Genomic DNA, 26,057 nt, shown 5'->3' with positions numbered 1-26,057 from the left:
AAAGCTCTCCCCCCCCCCCCCCCCCAAAAAAAAAAAAGATTGCAGTACTTCAGCCTCAGCATTTTGACAACCAACACTCATTTTCATTTCATGTTAGTCGATCAAAATATCGGCTACGTTATCTGTCTATCATTTTTATCTGCCAAAACAAGTTTGGCAACATCTTGATGTTATTTTTTTTTTCTCAGTCAATTTCACTTGCCTTTTGTATTTATTTGTTTGCGAGCAGCGTGCAGGCCATCTTTCCTACTCCTGACCCAGCTGCTCTGAAGGACCGGCGAATGGAAAATCTGGTGGCGTACGCTCGAAAAGTAGAGGGGGACATGTATGAGTCGGCCAACAGTCGGGTAAACGACAACACCGCCACTTCGCTTTGTATCCAGTCAGAGCGTGACCCAAAATTGTGGTCGTCCGTCATTATTTATGTTTCGCTGGGCTGCGACATTCTTTGTTACGGTCTGCTCCTCGTCTCAAGGCGGAGTACTACCACCTTTTGGCGGAAAAGATCTACAAGATCCAAAAGGAGCTTGAGGAGAAGAGGAGGACACGTCTCCAAAAGCAGGGAATGATGCCGGGGCAACCTGGCTTGGCGTCCTCGGGCTTGGCCTCCTCGGGCTTGGCCTCTTCGGGCTTCCCACAGGGGCCTCTCAGCCTGGGTCAGCCCTCCATGGCCCCTGGGCAACCTCCAAGTAAGGATACATAGCTCATTTTTTCTCTTCTTAAATGCTCCTCTGTGTACCAGTGTCCATAATAAATAAATCAAACCAGATTTTGACGTTCTTCAAATAAATCGGGTAATTGAAAAATGTGGAGGAAGTGTGGAGGAAGACGTGCCATGATGATATTCTGACAATCTGGGGTTTCTCTCACAACTTGTCACCCCGCCAGATGGTCCTCATGCTGATCCGTCCATGATTCGAGCCGGAGGACCAAATCAGATGGCAAATAGGATGCAGAGCCCAGCAGGTGAGTGGTAGGGACAGTCATGGTTAGATTATCAAAAGCTGATGTTGAATGTTTTCTGTGATAATTGTGGTCGAGATGGCGGCATAAAGGGTTTCTTCACTCTGTTGAAATCAGACAAGACAAGAAAACCTGCAATTTGACCTCGCTATTAACCGGCTCACGATGGACGATCACCCGTTGTTCTTGGTGTTCATCCACCCACATCTGCTTGCTTTGATCTCCATTTCTAAATGTGACAATACTGTGAATGTTATCTAATATTTATTTAAACCCTTTTATCGCATTGATTTTAAAAAATAAAAAAAATCTCACCGTACTCCTCTCTGCCATGTAGGAATGAACCAGTTTGGCCCGATGGGGATGCAGTCAATGGGTCAAAGGTCGACACCTCCCCTTTCACTCAGTGCTCCGATGAACCAGGCGCGTAAAATCTCTCTCACTTGAATGTCCATTTTGGTATTAGAGTATGTTGAAAACTACATGAAGCAAAAAGAGAGTCTTTGGAGCTAAAATTTCATCAAGAAAATGTGTGATAAGACACACACTCACACACACACACACACACACACACACACACACACTTCTACAAGATGGAATTTTATATTTACCCAACTGTGTCATTGTCTCCCTTTTAGATGGGTATGGGATCAGCAAGGATGGGTCAACCAAATGCCACGCAGCTACAGAACCAGTACCTCCCACCAGGCCAGTTTCCCGGGTCCAGTTCTGGTCCCGTTGGTGTAAACCAGCCAGGATCACAGGCTTCTGTGCCGCTGGTAAAGATTTCGGGCCAGAGATGGTGAAGCTTGACGATAAGAGCCTCACCAAATCAAGGGGATCAAAGTCCTCATGAAATCCCCCAAATGGCATTGTTCTGACGATCCTCTTCTTCATCTTTGTGTCCTCGGCAGCAGAACCAGATGTCAACCCCACCTTCACTACCAGCCGGCAGCCCTTCAGCTCAGTCCGCCACCCCCGCCCCAAGCTCGGCAGCCTCCTGCGGCTCCATGGGAACGAGCGGTGTCTGCGGTACAGGGCCGCTCCCCAACTTGCCTCCATCCTCCGCGTCGAACCAGCCCAACGCATTTCCCCACTGCCCGCCCATCCGAACAAACTCTCCTTCACCAGCACGCAGCTTAACGCCTCAACCTCATCAGACAACTCCCGCGTTACCTCGTTCTCAGACGCCGCGGCCGCCGACCCCGAGTACACCCCAGCTGCCTCCTCAGAATCAACAGCAAGCATCTCAGCCGCAGCAACTCCCGGGGCAGGGGGGGAGCTCTGAGAAGGCTCATCAGCTTCCACCGCAGACTCTTGGGGGTGCCACTACCTCAGCCCCCCAGCCAGCTCAGGCTTCTTTGGTGCCTATTCAAAATGCACACGTGCCACTACAGCTGCCACCGACTCCAGTGAGTAGATTCGCCCTTACTCCCCGTTTTTTTTTTTTTTTTTTTTTTTAAATGGACAAAGAAAAGTTTTGTCATCTGACCCTCTGACTTTAAAAAAAAAAAAATCTTTTTCTAGCAGCTGTCTCCTAAGCTTCCTGTCACAACGGATGGTCAGGTGTCTTCACCAGCCTCGGTCAGCAGCAGCACTGATCCAAGTTCCCAGCTTGCCCCACAGGAAGGTCCCGCTCCCGTCCAAGAGGATATCAAAATGGAACTGAAAAAACAGGAGGAAGAAGAGGAAGAAGGAGATGAAACCCAAGGAGACGGCAAATCTCTAGGGAAGACGGGCAAAGTTGAGCCTGACGATAAAGCCGAGGAGAAGCTCGAGGTAAGTAAAGACTGTCCTTCGGCTCAGCACGCCTTCAACATGACAAATGTTTCCCCCCCGTTGGTTTCTTTTGAGTTAAATGTGCTGGCCTGCGTTTTTCCATTCGTTTCTTACCGAGAAGAATAAATCATGTGGTTACCCCAGATAAAGAAAGAGAATTTATCCGAAGACGGATGCAAAGCAGAGGCCATGGAGACCTCGTCATCCTCTGCGTCTTCGTCGGCGGAAATTGGGGAAGATAAGAAGCCGGAGGTGAAAAAAGAGCCCAAAGAGCAAGACGAGGCATCTGCGGGCTCCCCAGCCAGCACTCAGAGCAAGAAGAAAAGTAAGTCCACTCTTTTTAGCAACCATGAATTACATAACACGAAGTAGCTAATAGTGCGAGAAATAATGGATTTGTTGACGCATCGTGATGTAGATCGAACCACCGTTAGGCCTTGGAAATCATGTGGGTCTGTGAAAAAAAAACATCATTCCACATGGGAACCGCTACGTCAACAAAACAAGCCGTTATAGTGAATAATTGGAATGTCGAATAGTTCATTTCGACCAATAAAACTGGTCACGTCAATAACTCAAATGTGACCCGGCGCCCAGGCGGCGAAGTGACAACTTCCTCCTCATAGCATTTCATGCGAGCATAATGAAGACCAAGAAGAAGCCGGAGGTGAAAAAAGAGCCCAAAGAGCAAGACGAGGCATCTGCGGGCTCCCCAGCCAGCACTCAGAGCAAGAAGAAAAGTAAGTCCGCTCTTTTTAGCAACCATGAATTACATAACACGAAGTAGCTAATAGTGCGAGAAATAATGGATTTGTTGACGCATCGTGATGTGGATCGAACCACCGTTAGGCCATGCGAATCATGTGGGTCTGTGAAAAAAACCATCATTCCACATGGGAACCGCTGCAACTGCTGCGCCAACAAAACAAGCCGTTAAAGCCAACTTCTTCCTCATAGCATTTCTTGCTCGCATCATGAAGACCAGTTCCACCAATTGCATCATGCCTTGTCCAAGTCAAAGTAGCAACATTTAAAAAAATAATAATTTTTTTTTTCTTTCCTGCCTCATTTTGTTGTTGTCGCTCTCCTTTCGGTCCAGTTTTTAAGCCCGAGGAGCTGCGACAGGCTCTGATGCCCACCTTGGAGGCTTTGTACCGGCAGGACCCCGAGTCCCTCCCCTTCCGTCAGCCGGTGGACCCCCAGTTACTGGGAATACCCGTACGTATTCGAACTAGTAACAAAACTAACCTGGTAAGGGACTGCACTGGCTGCCATTTTGCTTCAACTCCTCTAAAAATGTCGTTTTTTTTTTTTTAAATCACATTTTTCGTCTTTCAAACTTTCTATCATTTTTTTCCCCCGTCTTTGTCATTGCTAGTAAGTGTTTGTAATGTGCTTTGGCATCATCTGGCTACATTGCCTTCATTCTTTTTATTTCCGTTGCATGTCAAAGTTAAAGAAAATGAGATTTTGGGTGTATGTTGCTGTCGCTTCGTTCAAACAGCGACGCATCTGTAAATCAAAGCAATTACTCTTATGAACGTTTAATTTCTACATGGCACAGCGAGATGATGAATGCTGTTACGGGGGAAGGTGTTAGTTTTTAGGTAGCGCAACAGTTGATCGAATATAACATATTCTAAGCCTCCATTTGGCCGTTCAGAAATTGGATAAAGATTGTCAAACTTTCATAACACGCAAGTCGATATGAAAGTGTTGGTATCGTATTTGTGGAACAGTTTTTTTTAATGTTCATAAGCCAATTGCTTTTGTTTATCCCAAAGACTCATTTGCCATTTTTCTTTTTTTTTTTTTCTTTTTTTTTTTTTTTAGCTTTTCGTGAATCATAACGTGTCTTGGGCATTCTTGTGCTCCATCGCTTGCTTTCTAGTTCAGTTCCTCACCAGTAGCAGCGTGTTCGTAGGCAGTGTGTAGAGGCGGGGCAGTAATTGATCATATTGAGTACTTAGTGTGTGCCTCTCCTGCCAGACATTGCTTCACGTGAAACTGATTAATAGTCCTTAACAGGCACGACGACTGGCTGACATGAACAGACCTTTAAACTGCCTCTCTTGAGTTAGGCTGCTACAAATACATAGCTGACATACATTTCAAAAAATATATTTGGTATTGCGTCATATGTATCAAAAACTAATCGTGGTATTAGGAATGCGTAGCAACTGCTCTTTGGTTTGCTTGACCTACGCCACCTTGATCTCACGCTGCTGGCAATGTGAAAGCCAACCACCATCTTGCTAAAAAACAAAAAACAAAAAAACGTCAAGCTTTGTCTGCTTTTTGCCGTTTTGCTCGGTTCAGTTCTTAGTTTTGCACCCTCTTTAACGTGCGTTGACTTTAGCTGCTTGGGCTCTGAGCCAGCTACTTTATTTTTGTTTGTTTTTTTTTTTTTTTTGCTCGACTCTTTGCAAGAGAACAAGTTGAGCAAAAAGTACAGAAATGTTGAATTGAATATTAGCTGGAATATAAAGTTGGTCGAGCGGGAAAAAGTTCAGACGTCAATTTAAGTTTGTCTGTAAAATGTTATAGTTGATTTTAGCTTCCTCTTAAAATTTCACCCAATAGTTCCAACTTTTTGCGAATAGTGCGTGTTTAAAAAAAAAAAAACGTCCTTCGTCAACAGCCACCTTTTGATTAAAAAAAAAAGTCTCTCTAAGCAGTTTGCCGACTCTCGATTGTCCGCACAGGCAGAAATGTATACGGCAGGGTGCAAAGCGAAGAGCGAAAGGGCCGAAGTTGTCATGTCTCTCTGTTTGCACACAAACCCTCTTTTCTGCAGTGCTCAACAACATTGTCCCCCTGCACCCTCTTCTCTCCCTACTCTGGTCCAACCGCAATGCCTGAACGTCGCTGATGATGGCGCTCTTGATCCCCCGCCCGCTTCATCTTGGCCTTTTGGACGTGCTCTCTCTTCTCCCCCTCAAACTTTCAACCTCCTCCATTTCTACACCGTTCACCTCCACCTGCTTTTTTTTTTTTTTTTAATCCGGACGGCGCCTTTTCCGAACCAGGATTACTTTGACATCGTGAAGAACCCCATGGACCTGTCAACCATCAAGCGGAAACTGGACACCGGACAGTACCAAGAGCCGTGGCAGTACGTGGAGGATATCTGGCTGATGTTCAACAATGCCTGGTTGTACAACCGCAAGACGTCCCGCGTCTACAAGTACTGCTCCAAGCTGGCTGAGGTGTTTGAGACCGAGATCGATCCTGTCATGCAGAGCCTCGGATATTGCTGTGGAAGGAAGGTCAGGACACATCATCGAGAAAATCAACAAAAAAATTGTTTATTCCGTGATGAATATGCTCCCAAAAGTTGTCGTGTTTTTTTTTTTTTAATGTCTTTCTCGTTGCAGTTTGAGTTTTCCCCCCAAACGCTATGCTGCTACGGAAAACAGTTATGCACGATCCAACGCGATGCTGCTTATTTTAGCTACCAGAACAGGTAAGGGCAGTTTGCTCGTTGGGAGTAGAAGCGCACATGCAAATAATCATTTGGCATTGGAATTTTAAAACCCCGGTGACATGAGCCACAACAGTCCAACCAGTAAATTCAGCTCAAGTTCTTCTTGCACCTTGCACGCGAACACTATTTCCAGCGCTTTTGTATCATTGATGTGGTACAATCCCCAAAAGAGTTTTAATTTGGCTTCAAATGTCACCCTGCCACCGTCTTCATCTCCATAGCTCACCATTTGGATTTTCCTTGCGTTGCATATTCATAAAGTGGGCTTCCCTACTAATTTGGCCCAGTTGTCGCAGTTCCCCGCGAGGGAGGTTACGTGCTTGAAGGAGTGGGGCGATAACCGTGCTCACCACTCGAGAGAGAGAGATTTCCCACTTTATAAATCCACCGAAAGGATGATGGGTCCCTTTTTTGTTGTTGTTGTTGCTCAACCATAATATTTCTCCTCATCCACCCTCATGTTTTGAAGAGCGAGCCCTTGTCGTCCTTCACAGCTCCTAGTGGTCTCTCACGTTTTTTGCTGTAATGTTGTTGTTTACCACTGAACGTCTGATGCTAATCTTTGCTTTGCCTTGGCTCTCTGTCCTCTGTTGGTTGTTGTTCACACTATGTTCCCTCAAACCCCCCCACCCCCGATCCCTCCATTATCCCCTTCTGATCTGTCACGATTTATTTCACGCTTTTTTTTAATATTCATTCTGACCTCCCTTCCCCCCCCTCCCCTTCTCTCCCTCCCCCTTTTTTTTTTTTTTTTTTTTTTTTTTAACGCTTGTGATGTCTGCATTGGCCTGCTTTGGTGTGACCAATCATCCGCTCCGAAATTTACGCTCAAAATCAAAACACCTGCCCACACCACACTTCTGCATCACGATTGGCTGCTGGCGACGACCTTCCTTGCCCTCTGCCTCCTCCTGTGTGTACGCCCCCTGGCCTGCCCCGCCCTGCGCTGATTGGCGGCTGCTTCTCCGCGCCCTCTCTGTGATTGGCTGTGCTGATGGCAAACGGTGTAGTTCACCAAAATATGGGCTTCTTGCTGACAGGTACCACTTCTGTGAGAAGTGTTTCAACGAAATCCAGGGCGAGAGTGTCTCCCTGGGCGACGACCCCTCCCAGCCCCAGACGTGAGTTTCTCTCCTCGATACCCAATCGCTTTTCCGGATGAGCGTCAATCGTCTCCTTAACCATGCTATCTTGCGGCATCTTGTTTGAGATCCTCATCACCGTTGCGATTATCTTCAAATGGATTTCAATGCCATCGCATTTGCCGACATGGCGGTTGACTTCTGTGTACTCTTGACTTGCGTCTATACTTGACCTCGCCACACGACAGGAACACTGCTATGTATCGGAGTGTATTTTGTGACCTCGTCGTATCTGATAACGGAATTGGCAAAGTCACCCGGAAGATGCTTAATGCCGTGTTTTCCTGGTCTTCTCGACAGGTCCATCAACAAAGACCAATTCCAGCGAAAGAAGAATGACACTCTTGACCCTGAGTTGTAAGTCCCCGTATCGCCCTTGAGAAATTTCTGCTCATTTTTACCTGCGCCAATCGTGTCGTGATCATGAGCTCTCCAGGCGATGGAAGTCATCTTTCAAAATTCATCTAAATTAGGCTTTTTTTAAATTTATTAAAGCAACTGGTAATGTGGCATTATTGTCCTCCATCTTTTTCCCCCTTTGCTCAGGCTTGTGGAATGCAGCGACTGCGGTCGTAAAATGCACCAGATCTGCGTCCTGCATCATGAAACCATTTGGCCTTCAGGGTGAGCAAGCATCCGAACTCTTGGATTTGAGATGCATCCCAAGTCGTTCTGCTGTACATAAACACACATAGATTTTTCCATTTTTATGCGCCAGTCAGCTTTAGAAAGAGTGCTTTGCAATTATAACCTTTTTTTAATAGTTTTTTTTTTTTTTAACTATCTCCCGAAATACAGCTGGTCCCGTCGGCTTTAGTTTCGTCTTCTGCAAATTTACCCTAATTTTTTTTTTTCTTCCTCCTCAAATGTAGATTTGTCTGCGACAACTGCCTCAAGATGGCCAATAAGACACGGAAAGAGAACAAATATGCAGCTAAAAGTAAGTTTGATGTGCATTGCTCTATCAGATGAAGGTTTTGAGTTCTTGTGTACAGGAACGTTGACTGCACAGAGGCTTCCCCTGATCTCAATTATTATTATTTTTTTTTTTCCAGGGCTTCCTCAGACCAAGCTGGGGAGCTATTTGGAGTCACGAGTCAATGACTACATCAAACGGCAGAACCACCCTGAGGCTGGCGAGGTCACCATCCGTGTGGTGCACGTCTCCGACAAGGTGGTGGAGGTCAAACCAGGCATGAAGTCCAGGTAGGATTGCACAAGTTTGCAATTGTGCTGCGGGGAAACCCAATGTGAGCGTACGGCTACAATGTCACAATGTGTTTCACTTCTGTTTAATTTGTGAGCAAAGACTTGGTGGACTAGTTTTGCTCCTCATGGCCTTTTGACATTTTGTTCCACCAGGTTTGTGGACAGCGGGGAAATGTCAGAGTCTTTCCCGTACAGGATGAAAGCCTTATTTGCATTTGAGGACGTCGACGGAGCGGATGTGTGTTTTTTTGGAATGCATGTCCAAGAGTACGGCTCTGACTGCCCACCCCCCAACCAGAGACGAGTGTATATCTCCTACCTGGACAGCGTTCACTTTTTTAAACCCCGACACCTCAGGACCGCGGTCTATCATGAGATCTTGCTTGGTTACCTGGAATATGCAAAGAGGCTCGGGTAAGTCAAGTTGAGACGGCAGAATGCTGCATCGCAGATGATGACACCCAGCCAAACCTGGAAGAATTCAAATCATATCGTCAATGATGATTTTTTTTTTTTGTTGTAAACCTCTTCAGGTTTACAACAGGCCATATCTGGGCATGTCCTCCAAGTGAGGGCGATGATTACATCTTCCATTGCCACCCACCGGACCAGAAGATCCCCAAACCAAAAAGGCTGCAGGAGTGGTACAAGAGGATGCTGGACAAGGCGGTGTCCGAGCGCATAGTTCACGACTACAAGGTAATAAATAGCGCGGCCTTTTAAGTCTTGTCGCACAAATCCTTATTCCACAGTCACAATTAGAGTTGAGCCCTCATTTAGAGGTGGAAATTTGTGATATTAAAAGACTATATGGAAATTAGCAGTATCATAGAGGTTACGCAACCTAAAACAACATCCTCAAACGGCTGCTGTAACACCCAAAGCAGAAACACATTTAATAACAACAATAATCACCAGTAGGCTCTTTGAAAGGCGACCCTCTTTGCTCTAACAAGCTCTGAACCATTTTTTTCTTCCTCAGGATATCTTCAAACAGGCAACGGAGGACCGCCTGACCAGCGCCAAGGAGCTGCCGTACTTCGAGGGCGACTTCTGGCCCAACGTCCTGGAGGAGAGTATCAAGGAGCTGGAGCAGGAGGAGGAGGAGAGGAAGAGGGAGGAGAACAGTACCTGCAATGAGAGTACCGATGTAAGTGTGTGTGTGTCACATGATAGGGTCACTCGTTTGTTCATTCGTGATGGCAGTAACACGGAAATTGACTTTGAAATGTCCCCCAGGCCGCAAAAGGCGACAGCAAGAATGCCAAAAAGAAGAACAATAAAAAGACGAGCAAGAACAAGAGCAGCATGAGCCGAGCCAACAAGAAGAAGCCGGGAATGCCCAACGTGTCCAACGACCTGTCCCAGAAACTCTACGCCACCATGGAGAAACATAAGGAGGTTTGCGCTTCTCATTTGATTACAGTAATACCAAATCTTCTTTTATCCAATTAAAGACGGCCAGAAATCACTCGCCGTGTCCATCGCCAGTGGTCTACTGAGAGACAAGACATGCATCAATTGGATTTTCTTGTTAATCCGGTTCCGTCTGGTCATCAGGTCTTCTTTGTCATCCGGCTCATCGCTGGCCCGACTGCCAACTCGCTGCCCCCCATCACTGACCCCGACCCCCTGATGGCCTGCGACCTGATGGACGGCCGTGACGCCTTCCTGACGCTGGCGAGGGACAAGCATCTGGAGTTCAGTTCTCTCAGGCGATCCATGTGGAGTTCCATGTGTATGTTGGTGGAGCTCCACAACCAGAGCCAGGACCGTTTCGTCTACACTTGCAATGAGTGTAAACACCACGTGGAGACGCGCTTCCACTGCACCGTTTGTGAGGTGAGAATTGGGATAGCAATTCAGGCATGAACGTGAATCGATCTCTCTGAAATTCTGGTCATCACAATACTCTTTTCCGTCCCCCTCCCTCTCCAGGACTATGACTTGTGCATCACCTGCTACAACGCGAAAGGCCACGAGCACAAAATGGACAAGCTGGGACTCGGGCTGGATGACGACAGCAACAACCAGGCGGCAGCGTCGACCCAGAGTCCGGGAGACTCTCGTCGCCTGAGCATCCAGCGCTGCATCCAGTCGCTGGTCCACGCGTGCCAGTGCCGCAACGCCAACTGCTCACTGCCGTCGTGCCAGAAGATGAAGCGTGTCGTTCAGCACACCAAAAGCTGCAAGCGCAAGACCAACGGCGGCTGTCCCATTTGCAAACAGCTCATTGCGCTGTGCTGCTACCACGCCAAACACTGCCAGGAGAACAAATGTCCCGTGCCGTTCTGCCTCAACATCAAGCAAAAGCTGCGGCAGCAGCAACTCCAGCACCGGCTCCAACAGGCGCAGATGTTAAGGCGGAGGATGGCCAGCATGCAGAGGGTGGGGCAGCCCGCCGGGGGTCAACCGGGAGGGCCCGTGATGGGACTGCCGTCACCGGGCACGAATGGCATCACTGCACCCAGTACGCCGACATCTGTCGGGACTCAACCTCCAACTCCTCAGACGCCAACTCCGACCATGCCCGCAGTGCCGCAACCGGGATTGGGTCCGGGCCCCGCGGGTCAACAAGTTCCTCCACCGGGCGCCATGCCTCCACAGCAGCAGCAGCAGCAGCAGCTCCACCACCAGTTTCAGCAGATGCCCGGTGGAGGAGGCACCGGGGGCGTCATGAACTCCCCTCAACATCAGCACCAGATGCTCCCGCAGGTGCAGCAGCAAAGTGGCGCAGGAACCAACCATCAGCAACTCCACCAGCACCCCGCTAACATGCCCGCATTTGCGAGCAGGCCCCCCGGCTCTTCCCCGATCCACCAATCCCAAGGAAAACCGGCTCTTGGATCGGCAACGCCGCCTCGGCAACAACCCGGTTGCCCCGCCATGGGTGGAAATGTCGCTGGTCAACCTCCCAACCAGCCCCAAGGCCAGCCCGCCCTTCCACAGCAGCAGCCTTCCGGCCCTCCGCCGGCCGCAGTTGAAATCGCGATGAAGATCCAGAGGGTCGCCGACGCCCAGAGGAAGATGGCGCTCCAGAGACAAGCAGCCGCGGGCCTGATGCCCCCTCACCCCCACCATCAACAGGGCCAAGGTCAGCAGATGGCCATGGGGCACCCGGGGACCGGAGGGGCGGTGGGACCCCAGGGCATGCCAACACAAAACCAAGCTGCAATGCAATCAGCTCGGTCTCACATGGAACAACAACAGCAGCAGCAGCAGCAGAGCGCTCCGGCTGGGATGATGGTTGGTGCCGGTGGGCCCATGCTACAGCATCAGCAACAGCAAGGGAACATTCCACAGGGACAGATCCCATCTCAAGTTCAACTTCAACAGCAGAGGATGGGCGCCCCACTTCAAAATCCGCAGCAACAGCAGTGGACAGGCCCGGGGATTCCACCCCAGCAAAGGCAGACCATGATGAACCAAATGGGCCATCAGGTGTTGATGGTAGCACAGCAACAACAACAGCAACAACAACAACAACAACAAATGCAGCAGCAGCAGCAGCAAGCTCAGAGCCATACTGCCATGATGACGATGGCACAGCAGCAACAACAACAACAGCAGCAGCAGCAGCCACAAGGTGTCGCCGGTGCGGTGCTTCCAGGACCCGGGCCCGGAGCTGCTGGGGTCCCAGGAACTGGTGCAGGTGGTAACATCACCCAGGCCGCCCTGCAGGATCTTTTACGCACTCTGCGCTCGCCCAGCTCGCCGCTCCAGCAGCAACAAGTCCTCAACATCCTGCGCTCCAATCCCCAACTCATGGCCGCGTTTATCAAACAGAGGGCCTCGAAGTACAAGGGAGGTCCCGGACCCACCGGCGGGCCTGTCGGGAATGTTATGGCGGGCGGGGGGCCACAGGTGAACATGAATGCAGCCAGCGCGGGCCAGTCGGCGATGCACATGGGAAGCCAAGGAGGGGCGAACATCGCCACTATGGCTCAGCTACAGCAACAACAGATGCAACAGCAGCAAATTCAACAACAACAACAACAACAGAGACCAATGCTAGGTGGCTTACAGCAGCAGCAAGTTGCAGCTCTCCAGCAGCAACAAGCCGGCGGAAGAGGACTGCAGGGGTCGCAAATGGCCAATCTGAACAATCCCCAATTTCGAGAGCTGCTCAGGAGGAGACATCTTCAACAACAACAGCAACAGCAGCAGCAACAGCAGCAATCGCAACAACATCAACAGCAAATAGGGCTCAATCACGGTCAGTTTCAGCAGCCCCAACCTCCCCAGGGCCAGGGTTACATGGGCCAGCCTGGGATGCAGCCACCCCCAGTGGGACAGGGCCCCCCAGGAGGTCCTCAGCAGCCCGGGGGTCCCCCCAGCCAGCAGGGTCCGGGTTATCCCGGCTCGGCCCAGCAACAGGCCGCGGCCGCACTGCAGCAGCGGCTCCAGCACCAACACCACCTTCAGATGCAGCAGCAGAACGCCATGGCGGGCCTGCCCGGGGGTGATTCGGGGTCCGGCGGCGGGGGTGGCGTGGGACCACCGCAGGCGCCCCAGGGCCCTCAGACGAGCCAAAACGGGCCCCCGCCTTCTCAGGCCCTCCTTCAGCAGGCCCTCCACCAGAGACTGCTGCAACAGCAGCAGCAACATCTCGGTGCCGGGGGCTCGCCGGCGCAGCACAGCAATCCCATGAGCCCCCAGCAGCCCCCCCAGATGGCCCAGTCCCCCCACCCTCACCTGCAAGGCCAGACGCTGCCCACCTCCCTGGCCAACCAGGTGCGCTCCCCCCAGCCTTCCCCCAGACCCCAGTCGCAGCCGCCGCACTCGAGCCCGTCGCCGCGCATGCAGCCGCAGCCGTCCCCTCATCACATATCGCCCCAGATGCAGACGGGCTCCCCCCACCCAGCCCACCTCAACCAGCACCACCCAGGTATGGTGGTCCCGCAGCAGCAGCAGCAGCAGCAGCAGCCGCCTTCGTCCCAGCAGCAGCAGCAACAGAGCTCCCTGGAACAGTTTGGCTCGGAGCAGAGTGCCATGTTATCCCAGCTGAGTGGCATGGCGGCTCTGCATGGGCAGGGGGGCAACAGCCAGGACCCACTGGGCCAGAATATCAGTCACAACCCTTTAGACATCATGTAGGAATTCTACTTCATGTGTCATGTTGAGCTTGGGGGAAAAAAACAAAAACAAAAGCTCCGATCCTTCGCACAAACTGCACTCATCCAGGACAGTGTTATGTTTATGTATCTATCTTTATTACTTAGCCTTTTTTAAAAAAAAAAACAACTTATTAAACGTTATTTAAAATGTTTTCATTAAAGATGCATTGAACTGAACTTTCTATGGGAGATGAACAATAAATCAAGCAGTCATTAAATAAATTAGAATAAATGAATTGTAAGTTATTGCTGTTTAATATATTTTTTCGCCAATTATGGACAAAGGGGATGGGGGGGGCAGTACGCGAAAGGTAATATTTTTGGAGGGTTAAGGGGAGAAAATGCCTTTTTAAGAAATGTTTTTAAGTATTCAAGAATTAAAGAGGAAGTGGAATAATGCAAATAACCTTTTTTTTTTTATTATTGTTATTGAATTGTTTCCCGCCATTCAGTCTGTTTTGGGGGTTTTGCAGAGTGAAAGTGGTATTATTATTATTCATGTCAATCCAAATATGATGCATATCTTCCTTTTTATGTTTGGCTTTGCTTTATTTATTGTCTTTTTTTTTTTTTTTTTTTAGGTGGGGGTGTTATGTACCTTGAGACTGCGCTACATTTCCTACAGAAATCTATTTTTGTTATCGAATGGGGTTTGTGGATATTTTTGTTTCACTTTTCGTGTCTTTAGTTGTATGTGTGCGTTTGAGTGTCTGGCCGCGGGGGGGGGAATCAGATGTCAGTGTTTTCTTGCAGTTTGTCAACAGTCTGCTGTGAGTTTGACATGTCGAGAGGACACGTTGCCATGTCCCCGCCATCCTCTGTAACCGCTATTTGCCACGCTGGAAGGGAGCGTTCCCTCGCAAACAAGCAGACCCTCTCCCTCGAATGTGTGTGCACTCCTTCCTTGAAAGACACTCGTGGAGCATGGGAGAATTGGGGAGGGGGGGCTGCGTTACCTGTGTGCCTGTAATCTTTTTGAGTACATCGGCTGGGATGTGAAACATGAGCATGATGGGCTCCTTGTATTGTTTGTTTTTTTTGGGGGTGGGGGGGGGGGGGTTGTTTATTACAATTCTCCTTTCAGATTCAAAAGGAGAATATCGATCCAAATGAACTGTGTTGCACAGAAATGAGGAGAATGCAGGAGATATGAAGCGTCATTCTCCATCTTTCTGCCTCGTCCCAGTTGCTGCTTCCCTTGGACTCCCCCCCCACCCTCCTCCCTGCTTGCCTCTGCCAGGGGGATAATTGTTTCCCCCCCCAAAGTCCATCCTCTATCTTTCTGCTAAGAACTTTGGGAGTTTATTTAATATTTTTTACTGTACAAAGAAAAAAACTGTGGACTCAAATACTGTTTTTTTTAAATAATAAAAAGAAAATGATCATTAATGGTGTGACTTGTTGAATATGAGTATAAAAAGACTGATGTGGGCCTTTCATCTCGCAACTTGGGCAAAACGAGGACCAAAGGTCATGCATGTCACGTTATAAAGGAGACGTTGCGAGTATTTCATTTCATTAAAAAAAATAACTGAGGGACAAATGTACTGAATTAGGTCAGGGAATACAAATATCTGTGCATTCAGTTCAACCATAAACATACTTTTAAAAACTCCTACAGATGGACTCAAGTGAGCAAAAATGTTTGATTATACATCCTGAGACAAAAGACATTTCCCCCTGCTGCTGAGGAATTAACTGCTCAAAGAAGTCGGTTTGCGATGATGGTGACAGTTCTCTCCTACGTCCTCCCGACATCCTTGAAAATTCGGTCTCGTCCCAACTATGATATAAATAAAGGCCTGAATAATGACATAAGACTCGAGTTTGAAAAGAGTTCATATTTTATTAGTTTAACATACAAAACAATATGCTTTTTTTTTTTTTTTTTTTTTTAACAAACACTGACAAAAAATAGTGATCGAACAACTCCATACGTGAACTGAAGCACATTTGCCTCACCATCCAAAACGAGACACCAGCTTGCTCTGATCGTCCAGATCTTTTTGAACCTTCTTCCTCATGTAGAAGATGGGGCAGTCGCGGCTGAGGAGCAGAACAGCGGGACACATCGGTTAAGCGACGACAAAGCGGCGCTTGCGCCTTCCGTTGTAAGTAAAATAACGTACCTGGTGCAAAGGACGTCTTCATGGAGCGAGCCTTGGCAACGCTGGCACTGAGTCCACAGTCGAGAGAAACGCTCCTCCAGTGTGTTTAAATGGAAAATCTGCAAGCAATGACCCAATTTAAGAAAGGACCGACTGCGACATAACCGATGTCAACGTGCCGACCAACCTCTTTTTGGTACAGTTCCGACTCCTTCTTCTTACAGAAATCACACACAGCAGCTGCAATGAGACAAGACATACACATTTCATCTCATCATGTGTGCTGTGGGAAATTATTCAATGATGACACCGGTGTGATTATGAGCGGGGATGATTGTTTTGTCTGTGTGCCCTGCGATTGGCTGGCAACCGGTTCAGGGTGTCCCCCGCCTGCTGCCCGAACATGGCTGGGATAGGTCAAGTCGAGCGAAATCCACTCACCGTCCGTCTTGAGCACAGCCTTGCAGCCAATGCAAGTGCTCCTCTTCTGAGCAAACGCCATCAGGCCGCCGACCTTCGACGTCAACACGGTCTTACAGCGCGTGTGGTCGCCCTCTGAAACAAAAGTGAATGTTTATCCCTCGGGAACGACACTCCGTTATTAAACGGAACTGCATGCTGTCAGCATCCAAATAGTATCAAAACAAAAATGGAGGCGGGAAAAAATCACTGACTGAGGAGGACGCTCTCTGCCTTGCTCTCCCCAAGAATGGGCTCAAATATTCTCAGCAGAGGCTTGGACAGCTGCTGGTCCAGGTAGTGCTGTGTGTCAATGGGAATATTGTTTTCCAGCACGTAGATGGGGTCCTAGCATATGGTGTGGAATAAGTGGGGAGAAAAAAAAATGAATGGGTTGCCAGGATAGATAGGGTGCATGCATGGGGAAAACGTGACTGGGGGACGGACCTCTGACTTCATGTACGCCGCCGCTCCTTTGGCGGCCTTCACGATGACGTACGGAACGCGGTCTCCCAGGTTTGGAGCGCTGCCTGCATCTCGCTTCTTCATCCTGACAATCACACACAATAGCAGTGCAACTTTTTTATGACAGAACGTCAACTTTGGGGCCCAACTGACGGTTGAGCTGAATTGCTTTTTAAGGAAAGCACACAGAAAGGAAAAAAAAGCAAAACATTCGGTTGGTCAGACCTCTCAGCCAGCTCCACGTGCGCTTGCTTGCCAGCGTACTCCTGTGCCGTGCGCGTCAGCTCCTTGGTGATGACCAGCTGGCTGATGTCGATGCGGTTGCACAGCAGGTCAGAGATCACCTCTTTGGCGTGAGACACGGCACCCTGGGGATCCCTAAAGACACACAACACCACCGTGAACACGTTTTAAAAAGATTGAACTTCCCCGGGGAGGTTTCGGTGTTGTGAGAAGCGCACCTGTCTATGAGGATTTTCTGCAGGCAAGTGTTAATAAGATTGGCCACAAGGGGGCAGTTGTCTCTGCGGACGGTTTCGATGCCTTTGCAGTCCATCTTGTCGTGCACTTCTGCGTTGGAGGAGAAGTAGAGGCCGGCATAGCGCTTCTTGTTGATCAGCAAGTACGGGAAGTACACCTGCCGAGATGAGCAATCACACGCTTATCTTAATTGTTTGACAAAACAATTCTAAGTTTGCATTCACAGTGTCCATGCTGGACATCCAAAGCCACTTTTGGACGGAGAGGTAACCAAGCGCAACTTCTTCGGATGGGTCTGCATCATCCAAGGCATTACCTTCTCAAACTCCAGTTTGATGGGGGCTACGAAATGGGAAGACACCCACTCTGCGGCCTCTTTCCCAATGTTCATGGCCTCCTGCACCGTGGCAACGCCAAGCTTGACCATGACAGAGTCCGTGTCTCCATAAATTACCTTTGAAGGAGAAAATATCGAGGTCAACAAATAACCCCAAAAGAGGAGAAAAACTAAGTTCAGGAAATTAGACGATCCGTGTGTTCCTCACCTTGGCATCACCTTGGTAACCATTCGAAATGATGTACTTGGACTCCACTAATCGTTTGGTTTCCTCAATCATCTGTCTTCCAAACCCGGTCACGCTCTACATGTAAATAAAATTACATTTTTTTAAAATGATGAAAGAAAATGTGCCTTTGCTCAGTCTAATAGGCAAGCACACACGCCTTTCATTTCCTCTTTCAGCCCACATCAAAGTTTGGCGTGAAGCAAAAAAAAAAAGTGACTTTCCAAGCAATGGTTTACAGTCAGAATTAAAAACAGGATATTAATGTGACTTGGGGACTATGCAATAAGTACCACATTTGGGAACATGTGATTTTAAAAAGCCGTTTCAGTTTACGGGTAACCTAACAGCAACGCATGGTCAACTTTTTGGTGGCAGTCAAAAAAAAAATAAGCATGTCATGTGAGACTCATTGGTTTGCAGCATTACAATGGAACAGTCATGAAAGTGATATCGTATGCTGCTATGCCTCCAACGCAAAATCCATTTTCCTAAAACACAGAGCCATCATTCTTGTTATTTTCCCCATTTCCTGCCTCGCCCTAATCTTAGCTCACTGTGATCAGATGCTTTGATTTCGCATGTGCGGATAAAAGCAAGAAGGGGCTACATTGGAGGAGCTCGCAGTAACGTTCTTGCAAAACAGACACGCTTACCTGGGAGATCTCCAGGCAGGGCAGCTTGCCCACCTGAGCTCCCGTGAAGCCGTAGACAGAGTTTGCGCTGATTTTGAGGGCCAGCTGCCGGCCATCCAGGACCTGCTTCTTAAAAGGGTCCGTTTCTTTCTTCAGCTCCGCTTTCGCCCTGTGGGACGGCACGCATTGCTGAAATCTGCGCACACCTGAGGAGCGAGCGTGTCACGGTTTCTTTTACATTGTTACACCAAGCGTAGCGATTCTGACCTCTTTCTAGCAGACAGCAAGTTCTCCAGGATCTCAGGCAGGAGGCCCTTCCTCACAGAACTCTTCACAAACTGATCGCCGGTGGGCGTCTTGATGAAGTCCGCTGGTGACAACCTCCATTGCAAAGACCATCAATTAGACTTTGTACCTTTCACCTGCGTCCTGCCGCTTCTGGAGAGCATTTCTGTTTCCGAGACCTGACGAGTAATGAAACCAAACTCACCCCAGTTTATCGGCCGCACCTTTCTGCAGCAAGGTGGTGTAGCACAGATTGTGCGCCATCATGATGGACGGATACAAGGACGAAAAATCCAAGGTGGCGATGGGAACGCTGTAATAGCTGAGAGTGAGGTGACAAATAAGATAAAAAAAACCTTGATTTGTCTCACAATGGAGAATCCCAATACAGTTTGAAATGCATGCACGTAAACAGCAACACGAGTGCAGAGCGGGTGCAAGCATGTACCCTTTCTCTGGCTCAATAACGGTGGCTCCGGTGTAATCTTCACCTCCCTGCGACTTCACAACAGGCATCACCAGGTCCTGCTTGGCGGCCTAAACATGAACGCAAAACTGGAAGTCAGGCCTCGGCAACCTTGAATACTCAAAAAGACATTTTGACCGTCTCTCAGTTGGAGGGGGTCGGGGGGGACATCAGGCATAAAGCCCCATGACATCTAAAATGAGAGTAACACATTTTTTTTTTTTTTTTACCTGTACATGAAGTGCTACAGAGAAGCCAAAACATTATTTCGGCATGAAACAAAATCATTTGAAACCCCAAAAGAAGACCCTTGGTTGAAGCTTAAAAACCAAAAAAGAAATGTAGTCATGAAATTAAAGCCAATGCACCTGCAGTGAACCAAAAATGTCATCGTCTGGGTGAATGATTCCAAACACAGCCCAGGTGTCCGCCAAGTGCATCTCTTACCTGTCGCAGTAGCTGGGAGACAACTTTGATCTGTTGACCTCTGGAGAGCAGATAGGTTAGAGGCACTCCGGTCACTCTGGCCATCTCCATGTAATTGATCACGCACATCAACTTCTGCAGCAACCGCAGCGGCAGGTAGGCGTCTTTCAGGCAATACACGGCTAAACGTCGCCGTGTCTGTTCGTTGCCATTCTAATATCGAGCGGAAACATTTTGAATGAGCGCAACCGGGGGCATTAGGGTTGATATCCGGACGGGGTGAGAACGTTACCTGAAGATCGGTGATGATGGAGTGCTGCACGTCCTCCTTTTGTTCTTGCAGAAAGTGGAAACTCACAGCATTCAGTGTGTAGGAGCGCAGTTTGTAGTCCCTGAGCAGAACCTGACGAGAGTGCAGAATGTCGTTACTCATCCGATGGGTCTACAGAAAAGGCTAAGACTACAGGATGCACAGAAAAATACACACCCCAACATATATTTCTTTTTAAATTACATAACAGTATATTTCAGAATGCATTTTTCCAAAACACCCAATTTCTTCCACACCCCAACATATATTTCTTTTTAAATTACATAAAAGTGTATTTCATTTTTCCAAAACACCCAATTTCTTCTGGACGTGTTGAATGTAGCGAGAAGAAGTCTGTCCTGACCTGCAGCAGATCAAACTGAACGCGGCCCTCCATGTTGATGATCTTATTCTCTCTGCGGCCCATCTGCTTGCTCTGGAAGTTGAGGTCCCGCAACACCGACTTGATCCCTCTCACCCGGCCCAAATATGGAAACAGATTGACCTGCGCGCCGATGGGAGTTAATGGCGGCGTCGCGTGACGACAGGCGGTTCTGAAGTATTCAAGTACGGCAAGCGACGCGTCCAACCTTTAACGCGGCAGCCCGGTTGAGCAAGTAGGGGAAGTCAAAGTTCTGGATGTTGTATCCGGTGACGATATCGGCATCTACTGTTCTTAAAAATTCAGCCCAGCTCTGCTCAGACAAAATATCATGTTGAGACTGTTAAAAAAAAAAAAAAAATGAAGTGGTGCAGAACGTGTCAATATGAAACAGAGCGCTTGCTTGCCTGTAGAAGGTGCTTCTCTTGAGTGAAGCACAAAATCTGAGAGCCCACAATGCTGGCGCAGGACTGAAGCGTGAAGACGGTGCGAATGAAGGGCTCCGTCTCGCCCTGCTGCTGCACCATGGACGCTATCTGAATCACCGGGTCTTTGTCAGCTTCCGGGAAGATTCCTGTGTGTAGGAGAGGGCGATGGACAAGTCTTAAAAGTCTGAAATGGCCTTCTCACTGTCGAGCAGTTGGCGGGAAATAGCCAAGTCAAATACTTTGTTACTGTACTTAAGTACATTTTTCTATACTTCTATAAAAACAGACTCATTCATCTGCCAAAGTGGGCTTATTACTTTTTTCAGTTCCCGTGAATGTTGACATGATTAAAAAAAAAGATAAATAGCGGGGGACAACAACTGCAGTGAAAATCCTGATTGAGATCTCGGGGGTCTTGAAAGACAGACTGCACACAACAACGACGCACAAAGACTTCTACTTTAACCAGAATCGCTTTTGAAATAAGTACAAGTACCTTTTCTTCCGGCACATTCAATGTCAAAGCTGAGGACGCGGAGCGGCGCGATCCTCTGCCACTCTCCTTCCGCTGGGTGACTTATCAGGTTGGTCCATGCCACATCCACCTCGTACTGACATAAGGACTCCTAAAAGACAACAACAACAACAAAAAGCAAACGAGTTTGATGCACTGTAGCATCACAAATATTGGCTGGGTGGAGTAAAAGGTGCCTCATGTCGGGAAAGGTACCTTGCCCGGGTGCTTAGGAGATGTGTCCGCTGCATTTTTTTCCTCACGGACTCTGTATTGGCCTTTCGGAAGTTCGATCCAGCAGCATCCAACCACATTGCAGTCCACCATGAATCTGGCAAAACAAAATATTCATCAGGATGAACAGAACACGAGAAAGCCCACACAAGCGTGGCCGGAGCAGAGAATCGAACGCTGAACCTCCAAACTTTGAGGCAGACGACGTGACCACTCGAGCGACTTGATGCGCCACATCATAAAATAAAAAAAAACCCACCTTATTTCAAAATCTATGTTGGCCTCAAATGATTGGTAACAGTGCATGGGAAAAGGTCCGCAATTCAAGCCCTGCTCCAGCAGTCGCTTGGCGGGGGCAATGAGACGAGGCATCGCCATGGTTATCCGCAAGAAATCCAAGCTTCGGTTGCCGTGGTAACCGTACATATCTGGAAAAGTGTCGACAGAAAAAAAACGATAACGAGGGCCGAGAGTCATCACAAAATTGCTTTCTGATGTGATCAGTTTTGGTTCAGGTGAATCGTAATCTGCCCGTTCTTCACATCCTCACTTTCTTTACGGGTGATGTCCACAGCAAGCACGGTGACCGAGATGTTGTCTTTGTTGGAGCGCATGTCCTTCAACACAGCAGAGTTGAGTTCCCTTTTAAAGTCACCCAAGTTATCCGGTGTGAACCCTTTTCACATGGAGCAGAGAACACATTTTGGAGTGGAAAGCATTCCCCCCACAAACATGGAGACACTTTGGAAAAAAAAAAAAAAGTGACAGACAAAAAGGACGTATTCACCATTTGGGGCCGGGACATAGAAGTAAGGCGCAAAGCCATGAACGTGACAGCATACGCTATTTCCACTGTCTGTCACTCCAAACATGCGAATGATGGGGACTTTTCCGTACAACTGACCGGGCATGCCTGCTACAGCCGCTCCTGCATAACAACAGAATTTAAGTCAAGAATGCAACAGGTGTAAAGTGGATACATCCGGCGATGAACGATCTGTCACAAGAAAAGTATTACACAAAGGGGGGTCAATGTACCTAAATAATAGTCCAGATCAATCTGTTGAAACACCAAAGAATCAGAAGATGGGTCCAGTGAAGGGGCATGAGGCCTCCGCCAGCGAGGGTTTAGGTCTGCCGAAAAGAGGTCACCTGGCACAAAAGAAGTTGATAGCTGTTAATTTCACGACAGTACCAGACTGAACTTGCAAACGGATAGTTCTTACATACCAACAGGAATAACATCATGCCCAGCTTGCCCCTCCATCTCCTCTGAATCCATGTCCACATCATCAAACATGGACAATTCCTCCTCAAAATGTGAGGGACTGTCCTCCCATTCACCGGCCATCTTGCTGCGTTTGGCGTGGGAAACGCCACCAGTGAATGGTGCACCATTGCGCCTTTTATAATCCATGACGACAACTGAAAAACAAACACATTTATCTGAACGCTGGCATCCTCAATGATGAACTAAACGCAATTCCACCGCACGATGCAACTATTTGGCATTTTATTTATTGCAGGTCATGATTGTAATTGTGTTTTTTTTTTTCATGCCGACTTCCCCGTTTCAGGCGTTATGTATTTCAGTACCAAATTATAACAGCGTGCTACCGGGATGAGCTAAGTAACAACCACAACCGCATCAATTTTGCTCCATCGCTGATCTAATCAAACGTTTACACGCATTTCTGTCGTAATATTGCAGTCTTTTGGGTTTCTGACAGAGCGTCGTTGACATCAGTGAAAGTTGTCTTACTTTTTCCCAACAGCTTGACTTGACAACAAATCCCGCCACTCTTCAATTCTGCGCAGAAAGCGCGGAAAACAACGTCCGGTTTGTGGTCCGTCACATTCTGCAAACAAGAGGAAATGACGTCTCAATGCGCGGAGTCTTATTTATTTATTTATTTTTTTAATGAATCTTTATTCGAACAAGTCATAGTACAATTCTCAATAAACAGAAAACAAAATGAACATGTTATTAATACATACACATATTACAAACATTTAAACAAAAAAGAAGCCAGGGGATTTTAAACAAAATTTCAAATAAGGAGCATATAGCCAGAGTTTTAACAGCTTTCTTGTTTTTAGAATCCATAATAGAACTTAGGTACTGCTTTATTTCTGTTTCAAAAATTAAGAAAAGAGGTTTTAAATTACCCCATCTGGATTTGTGGATATGGAACTTGGCGAGAATAATTATTAAATTTATAATGAAGGTTTGTTTAGTTTTTTTTCCTTAATTTTGTAGAACCCAAATAGTACATTTTTCCAGTATAGCATAAAGTCAGAGTCAATACGATCAATAATAAATCTGGATAAGCTTTCCAAGGAGTCTTATGTGTTTGAGAGTGCGACAGCAAAAAAAAATTTTTTTTGTTCAAGTCCACTTATTTTGGCAATGTCCTTAGACCAACAAATTCTAGAAACATTCCGATTTGGGTATTGAATCTGAATTCACTTTTACTTGAAATATATGCCGTTTGGTTTCATTCATAATAAGTATTATAATAATAATAATAATAAAGTCTTTCTTATATATTTTATAATTCCTCTTGCAAAATTTCACACACACAAATCCATATTTAGTAATTTGATAACCTCTTTTTGAAACCTGACAGCACATTAGTCGCATATTTAAAAAATATTGGGTAAGTATTGACCAAAGTATTCTTCTTCACTTTTGCCGTCAAACTTTCAAACGCAATCCACATCTGACAGCGCCATCTGGCCGCGATTTCTCAGAGGTCAAACTTGCAACACCGGAAGTCATTCCGTACCCTGTCGACACAACATCCGCAAACGGGGAGACAACATGGTGGTGGAGAAGAAGAACTCGGCACGGGTGGAGGCCGGCCAAAGGAGAGTTCTGGACGATGCCACACGCCAGAGGAGGCTTAGTCGGCAGCTTGAAGCTTTGGAGAAAGACAACTTCCAGGACGACCCTCTGAGCTCGCTCCCCGCGCCAGGTCCGACCGCCCGCCTACCAGCCTTCAGTGAAACGGAGGAGCCTGAGAAGAAGAAGAGGAAGACGCGAGGCGATCACTTCAAGTTGCGATTTAGGAAAAACTTCACGGCGCTCCTCGAGGAGGAGAACTTGGCGGACAAGCCGGAGCCCAACTACCTTTCGGCGCTGGCCCCGCCCTCGTCGCTGCCCCCTCGCCATTTCTGCTGCGTGTGCGGCTTTCCGTCCAACTACACTTGCACGACCTGTGGGGGGCGTTATTGCTGCGTCAAGTGTTTGATTACACACCGAGAAACAAGGTGCCTCAAGTGGACGCTGTGACGGACATTACCCCAATGCCTTGGTAACATATTCACCTCTTCCAGGAACAAAAACTTGTACAGTAATCCCCCAATTACTTACAGCACATTTGACAATGAAGTTGTATTCAATTCAATACTTGCGATTTCATACTTTCCCCAGCTTTTTTTTAAATCCGCATTACTGTGAAGCCTCGCTATATCGCGATTCATTGTTCACCAATGCCACAGTTTGTAGTTTTTAAAATTATTTTATTTTATGGGGTTTACGGCATGCTGGCAAGTCTGAATTTAGGGTTGCGTGTCTTCAGTGTATGTACCACGCTGTGCTTCAACTTGCCCGGGCAGCACTGAACTCTACGAGTAGAGATGTAGTTATTATTAATAGCAAGAAGAAGAGGAAGCAACTTAAGTGGAATGGCAGAGCATGTTTTGTTGTCTCACCGAGCAATAAGACCACCACATCCCTGTTGTTAGATGCTCTGCTCGTATGTGTTGTTGCTCCATGTGTAAGTTGCAATTAATTTAACATCGATACAGATTTTTTTTGCTCTTATATGGCCTTTCAAATTGTATAATTTGATTAAGATAGCAAACTTTCTTGAGGTGGTTCACCATTTTGATGTTTAAATAAATATACAACGTTTAACTCTCTTGTTTGATGTGTCAACTGGGAGTGACAAATTAAACAGCTTGAAGCAAACTTGCTCTGCCTGTCACTCAGTGAACTGTGTGAAAGAGTGAGAGTAGGCATCGAAGAATACTTTTAAAATGTGTTTTAAACTCACTTGCTTGCCTGCGACCCTGATCACTAAATGCCAATCTCACCCATGAGTTCATGCATGATCTCGTTCACATGTGATAAAATGGTCCGAGGTTGGCACTTGACATTAACAGCGCGGAAACATACTTGCACCTCATGGCAGTTACACAGCCCTAAAATTAGCCATACGAGATGTCCGTACATCCCAGGTCATCGGCTGAAGGCTTATTGAGTGTTTCCAGGATCAGAGCCCGTATTTTGTGCGTTGTTGAACAAGTTGGATGTCCATTCTGCATCGGGTTCTAAAAATAAAAATGCTGTTAAAACCTTGAAACTGTGTTTCGTATTTCTTAGTTTTTATTTTGGACCACTGGCATTTTTTTAAATGTATTATTAGAATTATTGTTATATTTACTGTCTATTTGTGTTGATGTTCTCCCGTGTGATGTTTTTGTATGTAACGTTACAATTTGTGAACTATGCTTGTGGAGGCTCTCAGTCGTACAGGAAAGTTCCATCGTAGAAAGGGTTCTGTCAGTCGTCATCTGTACCTGTGGGTAAAAAACAAA

General features: G+C 47.4%; 3 protein-coding genes across 9 annotated transcripts in view; 2 read left to right on the top strand and 1 right to left on the bottom strand.

The window, feature by feature from the left end:
- The window catches only part of ep300b (EP300 lysine acetyltransferase b), a 21,870-nt gene extending 8,060 nt beyond the window's left edge, over positions 1–13,810 (top strand). The window contains exons 9-31 of one of the 7 annotated variants that reach the window (XM_019868249.1): positions 230–347; positions 476–689; positions 889–966; positions 1,301–1,386; positions 1,602–1,742; positions 1,881–2,375; positions 2,491–2,742; positions 2,887–2,994; positions 3,410–3,482; positions 3,842–3,960; positions 5,772–6,011; positions 6,120–6,208; positions 7,240–7,350; positions 7,672–7,728; positions 7,918–7,995; positions 8,244–8,311; positions 8,427–8,577; positions 8,734–8,994; positions 9,114–9,279; positions 9,563–9,730; positions 9,820–9,981; positions 10,141–10,422; positions 10,519–13,810. In XM_019868249.1, coding sequence (XP_019723808.1) covers positions 230–347; positions 476–689; positions 889–966; positions 1,301–1,386; positions 1,602–1,742; positions 1,881–2,375; positions 2,491–2,742; positions 2,887–2,994; positions 3,410–3,482; positions 3,842–3,960; positions 5,772–6,011; positions 6,120–6,208; positions 7,240–7,350; positions 7,672–7,728; positions 7,918–7,995; positions 8,244–8,311; positions 8,427–8,577; positions 8,734–8,994; positions 9,114–9,279; positions 9,563–9,730; positions 9,820–9,981; positions 10,141–10,422; positions 10,519–13,677 — 6,676 coding nt within the window. In that variant the 3' untranslated portion in view covers positions 13,678–13,810. Of the gene's footprint in view, positions 1–229; positions 348–475; positions 690–888; positions 967–1,300; positions 1,387–1,601; positions 1,743–1,877; positions 2,376–2,490; positions 2,743–2,886; positions 3,068–3,409; positions 3,483–3,841; positions 3,961–5,771; positions 6,012–6,119; positions 6,209–7,239; positions 7,351–7,671; positions 7,729–7,917; positions 7,996–8,243; positions 8,312–8,426; positions 8,578–8,733; positions 8,995–9,113; positions 9,280–9,562; positions 9,731–9,819; positions 9,982–10,140; positions 10,423–10,518 lie in introns of all 7 variants that reach the window. The other 6 variants (XM_019868250.1, XM_019868253.1, XM_019868247.1 and 3 more) reach the window with 6 other exon arrangements.
- Positions 13,811–15,606: 1,796 nt separating this feature from the next.
- pold1 (polymerase (DNA directed), delta 1, catalytic subunit) lies at positions 15,607–23,311 on the bottom strand. Its single transcript, XM_019868255.1, has 27 exons — positions 23,215–23,311; positions 22,683–22,877; positions 22,491–22,604; positions 22,240–22,380; positions 22,003–22,128; positions 21,712–21,880; positions 21,435–21,549; positions 21,201–21,330; positions 20,684–20,850; positions 20,485–20,589; positions 20,259–20,399; positions 19,877–19,987; positions 19,606–19,797; positions 19,141–19,229; positions 18,898–19,014; positions 18,675–18,788; positions 18,429–18,576; positions 17,755–17,850; positions 17,526–17,663; positions 17,191–17,366; positions 16,955–17,107; positions 16,712–16,814; positions 16,480–16,612; positions 16,247–16,360; positions 15,993–16,045; positions 15,827–15,924; positions 15,607–15,743 (listed from the first exon to the last, which is right to left on the bottom strand). The coding sequence occupies exons 2-27, from the start codon at positions 22,867–22,869 to the stop codon at positions 15,656–15,658; spliced, it is 3,318 nt and encodes a 1,105-aa protein (XP_019723814.1). The 5' UTR covers positions 22,870–22,877; positions 23,215–23,311; the 3' UTR covers positions 15,607–15,655.
- A 965-nt stretch (positions 23,312–24,276) lies between these two features.
- Positions 24,277–25,587, top strand: znhit1 (zinc finger, HIT-type containing 1). The gene is made up of 2 exons (XM_019868267.1): positions 24,277–24,824; positions 24,866–25,587. The coding sequence occupies exon 1, from the start codon at positions 24,277–24,279 to the stop codon at positions 24,745–24,747; it is 471 nt and encodes a 156-aa protein (XP_019723826.1). The 3' UTR covers positions 24,748–24,824; positions 24,866–25,587.
- Positions 25,588–26,057: the final 470 nt, after the last annotated feature.

Source organism: Hippocampus comes, unplaced genomic scaffold (assembly GCF_001891065.2).
Source record: "Hippocampus comes isolate QL1 unplaced genomic scaffold, H_comes_QL1_v1.1 scaffold314, whole genome shotgun sequence".
In the NCBI taxonomy this organism is placed as follows: domain Eukaryota; kingdom Metazoa; phylum Chordata; class Actinopteri; order Syngnathiformes; family Syngnathidae; genus Hippocampus; species Hippocampus comes.
Note: the sequence above shows the minus strand (reverse complement) of the source record. Positions and strands in the feature narration are given on the sequence as shown.